The 7,333-nt window shown below is 41.1% G+C and overlaps 1 protein-coding gene across 1 annotated transcript in view; it reads left to right on the top strand.

Moving 5' to 3' along the window:
* Window positions 1-4,115, top strand: part of LOC138961822 (myb-like protein I) — an 18,396-nt gene extending 14,281 nt beyond the window's left edge. The window contains exon 2 of the mRNA XM_070333493.1: window positions 3,977-4,115. Within this exon, the coding sequence (XP_070189594.1) occupies window positions 3,977-4,032 (56 nt within the window). The 3' untranslated portion in view covers window positions 4,033-4,115. The remainder of the gene's footprint in view (window positions 1-3,976) is intronic.
* The last annotated feature ends 3,218 nt before the right edge of the window (window positions 4,116-7,333 follow it).

The raw sequence follows: 7,333 nt of genomic DNA, 5'->3' as shown, positions 1-7,333 counted from the left end.
GGGGGGGGGAAGAGAGATTAAGCTAAGAAAGACTCAGAAAGTGAGACAGGGACAGAGAGGAAGAACCAAAGTGGTGTTACTGATAGTGCCCGCACCATCTCATCACCTGTATACCTGACCGTCAAATATAAAACTATTACAGAGCGTCCACGAGCCCTCATATATTTATTGTCTCTGCAAAATCATGGCTTAGAACCCCAGCGCTAATCTGGTGGCGCAACAAGACCCACACAGGCAGCTGATAGCGAACGGTGCGCGCAGGTGATTGTCAGCAAACCGTTCTGTGAACTACTGCTCTGTGGCCGGTGGGGGTTGATGGCACTAACGTGTTAATCGTTCGTCTTCAGTTTTCGTGGAGGTTGGGTGAAAAACTTGAATCATTGCCCTTTTAAAACTGTTCTGACAAAAGATGTCCTTTGTCGGAATAATATAAGGGAGACTATTGTCTGATGAAGGCTGTAACGCGTTGCTTTGCTTTACATGTCGGATACAGCGTTCTGGAAGACTGTCCTCGGTTTGAATTTCATATGGAGACAGTTTCTGTTGGGTGGCGTTTTCGATTGTATTGTCCTTAAATAACACAATATAGCATGATTGGCATCCACCCGATAGCGTCTTTTTCATAAATCCACCAGGTTATGGCAGGCATGAAAATTCTCCGTATTTTCTGTATTTTTGAAAAAAATAAACCGTATTTTTTTTTATTTTCCGTATTTTTCCTTTTTTTTTTTTTTTTTTCCTTTTTTTTTTCCCCCCTAGTCATAGTTATAGTAAAATAGTTTTGGGGCCATGTTTGAATCCAATTTTAAGGCTCAGATAGCCCCAGATTGCACCAAATTGCACCCTTGAAAACAAAATTCCGGGGGAGCATGCCCCCGGACCCCCTTAGAAGTCTTGGCGCTTCGCGCCAGCGAAACTTGGCGCTACGCGCCTTCAAATTTTGTTTTCAGTATTTTTTTTTTTTTCAGTTTTCATGCCTGTTATGGGTGGAGGGGGGGGGCAAACATTTTGTAACAACAGTGTACGGCCAAACAATCAAAATAGAAAATAAACTTAGACACCGACGGGGGTAGGGAGGGGGGGGGGGAGGACGAGCGGGTCAGGTTGAGGCGAGAACGAGAGGCAGATGGACGGAGGGAAGAAAAGTGACAGAGGGAGAAAAAAAAAGTAGGAGGTGAGAGAAATAAACGGAGGAGTGAAGAGATCTGCCATCTGTTGCGAGAGCGGTGACAAGTGTCACAAAGAAGAGCCCCCCCTCCCCCCCCCCCCCCCCCCATACCCGTACCCTCTCAACCCCTTCCCCCACATCCACCCCGCCGCGCCCCATCGCACCCTACCCTACCCCGTCTCTTTCGATTTATTTCCACACTCAGACAGACACATTGCGATTCCGACACAGGAGGGAGTAAATTTGTTCTCCGCCTCTCACAAGCATTTGCTACTTCCTTCGGTTGCTTGTTCGCTTTGAAAATTAAACATTAAAAGACGCTGATATACACAGGGATAAAAGTTCGCATCAGGAAATCAGGGATTCCTAAGATGAGAAATGATTTCTTGACCGATCTCCTGATCTGCAACCCGTTCTGGGTGTAGAAAGTATCAAGCAAAACTTTAAAAGTCAGCCCCAGGCAAGTTTTCCTGATTTTGAACAGTTTCAACTCGGTGTCATTCTTGTAAATGTACTATGCAGTTGGTCTTTGAGCAATTCACGTGTCTGTGAAATATTAATCTATGACTGATTCTAAGAATAACGCCGGGAATTCTATCTATATGCCGAGTGTGCTATATATTTACACTTAATATATGGCTTTGAAATACGAAGAGCAAACGAAATTCATTCACTGTGTTGAAAGAACTGTATCATAAATGGTCACTATTCTTTAAGGTATAAGTTACATTTTCGGCGAATGGACTCATATTATCACTTCATAAGCGTATGTGCAACAACAGCAAAATATACGAAAGAAATAAGAATAGAAGTAGAGATATCCAAAAGTTCGCATTTTCAACACTAGAAGTCATTCCTATAACGGGTATAGCAATCCAAACAAAGGAACAGAACGGAAGGAACGCTATTGAAATGTCCCGGCATGCATCGGGTGTCCGCTTTGAAATGAGGGTGTTTTTTTGAGAGGAAGTGAGCCGTCGAAAACATCTGTTGCCTACTGTATTGTGCGGGTAGCAAAAAGGTTTATGGGGTAACAGGTTGTGGCTTCTATTTCTTTGCCTTTGGAAGTGTAATAAATTTTACGTACAACAATAATGCTCTCACTGTTGGAAGCACAGGAATTCGATTTAGAGCATTCTTTTTTGTGCCGACATGGCGCCTCTGGTGTATCTCGCAAGGTGTTACCCTGGTTAGAGTTAGGGCAAGGCTTAGGAGTCTCTAGATCCCGTAATTCTTATCGGGATCAGTCCGCAATACGAGAATTCAAAGACAGAGATAAGGAGGTACAGTTTCTGCCCATCGAATTGATTGTTCCTATATTTCCTTCATTGAATCTGACATGTTGCTCCAGAATCGGTTTTGACTCTTGAAGAAACTGCAACTAAAAACCTGTGAACCGACAAAGAAAAGAAGAGAATAATCCTTATGCAAAATTCGGTATAAACTGAGTGGGTAAAATTTTTTTTTTAAACCCAACAACAACGTATCTTAGAACTTCCTTAGCACATACACACACACGCGCGGCACTCTCTCTCTCTCTCTCTCTCTCTCTCTCTCTCTCTCTCTCTCTCTCTCTCTGTGTCTCTGTCTATCTCTGTCTCTGTCTTTCTCTATAGCTCTCTGTCTCTCTCTCTCTCTCTGTCTCTCTCTGTCTCTGTCTTTCTCTCTCTCTCTCTGTCTCTCTGTCTCTCTGTCTCTCTCTCTCTCTCTCTGTCTCTGTCTCTCTCTCTCTCTCTCTCTCTCTCTCTCTCTCTCTCTCTCTCTCTCTCTCTCTCTCTCTCTCTCTCTCTCTCTCTCTCTCTCTTTCTCATACGCACAGGCACACACACACACACACACACACACTCACACACACACACACACTCACACACACACACACACACACACTGTACAATACCATATACATCCTAAACCACATCCGAACACCTGCCAAACTCCCACGGTCTCTAACTCCCAAATCCTCAGTTTGCGGCCGCTAGCCAAGAGAGCCTCGCTGCTCGATCAACAAAGTGTGTGTGCGTGCGTTCGTCGGGTGTATCCCTCTCTGCCCACCGAGGCCACCCCGTTTCCACCCTTCTCGAGGTTCACTCTACCCGGCCCATTCATGGTAAAGGGCATTAAAAAAAAACTAGGGGGTGAATGCCGCGTTGAAGTGGTTACGCTTTTAGCGCGGTTCGGCCCCCATTTTGGCGTTTATCCTCATGGGCTGACACTCTCTCGTGATTTCGTAGTACTCTATGAAGCTTGTTTGCATCGGGTCAGCACGAGAAAGTGTTCTATCGACTGGATCTTAGACAGTAAAGATGGTAGAGGGGGTGGGGGGGATAGGAGTGAGGGGTAGGGACGGAGAGTATCCAATACTGGACAGTACCCGTATGTGGAAAATTGACACTTTTGTAAAGCCATAATAAGTTATATGCGCATGTCATGCTCTCTCTCTCTCTCTCTCTCTCTCTCTCTCTCTCTCTCTCTCTCTCTCTCTCTCTCTCTCTCTCTCTCTCTCTCTCTCTCTCTCTCTCTCTCTCTTTTCAAATATTTGCTTGGTTGTTGAATTTTTTTTTAATTCGTGTATTTGCTTGTTTGTTGTTTCGTCAAGCTAACTGTTTGCTCAGTTCATACATACACGTTCTATATAAATTGTATTATAGTGGGATTTTGTGTGTGTTTTTTATATTAAGTAAGGGCAGCGTGTAAGACTTGGCTGTGCCTTAAACCTCTATCTTTAATCTTTATGTATGAAAGATCCCCCCCATCCCCGGCGATATGTAGCAATGCCGCTTACCGTCGTTTTGCCTTTGTGTGTTTCAGGAGAGGGAGACGATAGTACGGATTTCCTTGCCAACTACCCGGATGAGCCATTGTGATCCGTTTCTCAGTTCGTCTACCATGCAGCGCTGCATCTGAGAAAGCAGAAAGAGAAGGAAGTGGGGGACACACTGAGTTACATCACTGTGGCAAAAACACTGAGTCAAGTTGCATCACGGTGGCAAAAACACTGAGTCAAGTTGCATCACGGTGGCAAAAACACTGAGTCAAGTTGCATCACGGTGGCAAAAACACTGAGTCAAGTTGCATCAAAAACACAATGGTGCATCACCAGATCAAAATGTTGAGAAAAAGAGCCAGAGTGTCTCCAAAGGCCGATCATAGATGCGGCCTCAGTGACGGAAAAACAGCCGGCTGACAACCGTTCTTATTTCTACGTTACTCGGTGACCAAGAAGTGCCAGCCAGAGGACAATAATTACAGAGGAGAAAGTTGTAAACGAACAAACGTCCATTATTGTAAAGCCAGACTTTTACAGAGCTATTTTATATGTGTACTTTTGCTAGTGATAAAATTGTACATTGTTGACAGTGCGTTCAAATACTTATCAAATGAAGTGTGTTTGTTAAATTGTTGTGTGTTGTTGTACTTGTCTACTGTGAAAATGATAGATGAGCGTGTGTGATGAAGTGGTGATGATTGTTATTTGTTAATTGATTGTGCCGCGCTGTGCTGTTGAACTTAAACATACTTAATTTTTTCTTCCAAAGACTTAATGAAATTGTGAGATTTTTCACAGAGGTACTACAAATGTGTTCAATGTTGTAATGCAAGTGGTGATTTTGGCTGACTTTCTACATTTCCATGCACTTGCACTGTTAAACAAGATGAAAGTATTCAGGATTTTTTTTAAAAACAAGCATGCACGCATGCACACACACACACACACACACACACACACACACACACACACACACACACACACACACAGACACACACACAGACACACACTATACATGGTTTTCCAAATTACACAAAATAATAAAATGCTTCATGTGCCTGTGTTTTTGATAGCAGTTCAAAAAGGCTGTTGAAGATAAAAATATTAAATGAAGCATGTGCCTGTGTTTTCTTAAAGCCTGTGTTTTTCTCGAGCAGTACAGAAATGTATTGAAGCAAAGTATTGACAGTGCTGTGAGGAAAGAAATCAAATTTGAGAGTTGTTGCGATTATCAAAACTTGCTTTGGTTGGAGCGCTTGAGATAACATTTTATGGGATTGTTGATTGAGATAGATGTGATTGCCTGCTTGACCGTGAGAAATGTCACACCTGTGTCGTTAAACCACTTGGACAATTCAGCCTTGAGGAGGTGAAAAGCAGCGCGTGTGTGTTTGTGTTTGTGTGTGTGTGTGTATGTTTGTGTGTGTGTGTGTGTGTGTGTGTGTGTGTGTGTGTGTAAGAGAGAGAGAGAGAGAGAGAAATGTGTGAGAGAGAGTGGTGAGAAAGAGTTTTTTTTATGAATGTCAGAGTTGACACTATCTTGATACATACCTTGTGCATCTTCAACTTGTGGTTTGTAGTTGTCATCAAGTTTCCCAGTACGTTTTAGCATGCTTGTGTATCTGCTCAGGATAACCTCTATCTTTCTTTATTTGGTGTTTTACGTCGTTTTCAACCACGAAGGTTATAATTATCGCGACGGGGGGATGACCACTACAGATGACTCTTTTTGACACAATTTTGGAAATAAATATACACCGGGGGGTTTTCCCCTATTTTGTTTGAATCATAACTCGCCTTTGGATACCTACAAGTGCAGTCTTCCCACCTAAGTGTCTTTTCAGGTTATGTTCAGCTACACACGAATTCTTATGCTGGTTAAATGCTGTGATGTACATTCAATCTTTTTGAAAGTACACAAATTAAAACGTTGCTGTTAGTTACATTGTCAGTCTATTTTTTTTATGTCGCATTTCACTGTTTTCGAGCTAAACTGTAAAACAGATATGTTCCATTGTTGTGAATATTGTTTCTGGTATGTTTTCTTTGAAATGATTGTTGTAAAGTGTTCATTTTGATTTGTACAATTTTGGTCTTATTTTGTGTTGTACATTCTAGGCACTCCCACTTTAATCTTGCAGAGCAGTCCAAGCCTTTCAGCCTACTGTTTCTCCTGTTTCATTAAACAATTCTTTGAAGATGTTACTCTGTCTACTGACAATGGCCGGAAGAAACTGTTTTTGAAAATGAAATAAATGTGGTCATCCAGCATAATTGTGCCTTAAATCTGTACAGTTTTATTATTTCCTCTTGTGTATTTATTTCAAGCTTGTACCTAATTTATGTGCCTTCAACAATTAAGTTTTAAATTATTGCCAGTAGAATTTTGTTTGACTAGACGTTTTTCGGTTTTGTGGCATTGCTGATTATGCCGAGCCAGTACTGTGCATTTGTGTGTATTATATTTGATTTGCAGCCAGACAGTTCATTTAACTATTTATACCACCACTTGTGTTCAAGACAGCAATTTTGTGCGGAGTATTTGGATCAAAACATTTACATCTTGTACGAATTGAACTGTTGTACATGTGTTTGTTTGAATTTATCTTCCATTCTTTTTTGATGTGCTTGTTGTGGCCTCTTTTGATAAAAAAAAATAGAGAAAAGACAATGTATTGCTGTTACAGAAGCTTATTCTTCCATATCACCGGCAAGTTGTACATTTTCTGTCTGCATTTATCAGCTTTCGTGATTAGTTCAGGACTATTTTAACTTTTTAGCTTGCGCTTTCATGCACAACTTGCTGTAAGCTGACACAGATTAATATATAAAAGTAATGTATACTTTTTTATCTAGTCCTTTGGCTAGTCTTTATTTATCGCAGAGGAGTTCAGATTTTGAGTGTAAGTCAGTTATACCAGGAAAGCATGTCTGCTTGTTCCAGGATAGGGTTGTCTATGAAGTGTATGAAGGATCAACACCAGAATCTCACATCACGAAATAATAAACTGCCAACCTCAAGTTTTTGTGCATTTTAGTTGTTTTGGGTGTTGTATTTATTTTTGTTTTTTTCCGGGAATGATTTTAATTGTTACTTGTTAACAATTTTTGCAAAACTTTTACAGTAATGTCAGTACCTGACATTGCATTTATACATGTTTACTGTTATCACTTTTGACGTTTTTAGATGCATTTACAGAACCCTTATGTGTTCATTTAGCTTAAGCTTCCATGGTAAATGATGTGCCAAAATTTGGTGCAACATGCAGGGTTGAGTCTCTTCACATTGAGAAGAAGCTGTTTTAAGCGTTGTTCACAGGCACGGGCTTGCCATTATTTGCATTGAAGTTGATGTTTTTGTTGTTTTCTTGTTTAAGTTTGTTTTGATATTGTTTTTT

Source organism: Littorina saxatilis, linkage group LG3 (genome assembly GCF_037325665.1).
Source record: "Littorina saxatilis isolate snail1 linkage group LG3, US_GU_Lsax_2.0, whole genome shotgun sequence".
Lineage (NCBI taxonomy): Eukaryota > Metazoa > Mollusca > Gastropoda > Littorinimorpha > Littorinidae > Littorina > Littorina saxatilis.
The sequence above is the reverse complement of the archived record's forward strand: the minus strand, read 5'-3'. Positions and strand labels throughout refer to the sequence as shown.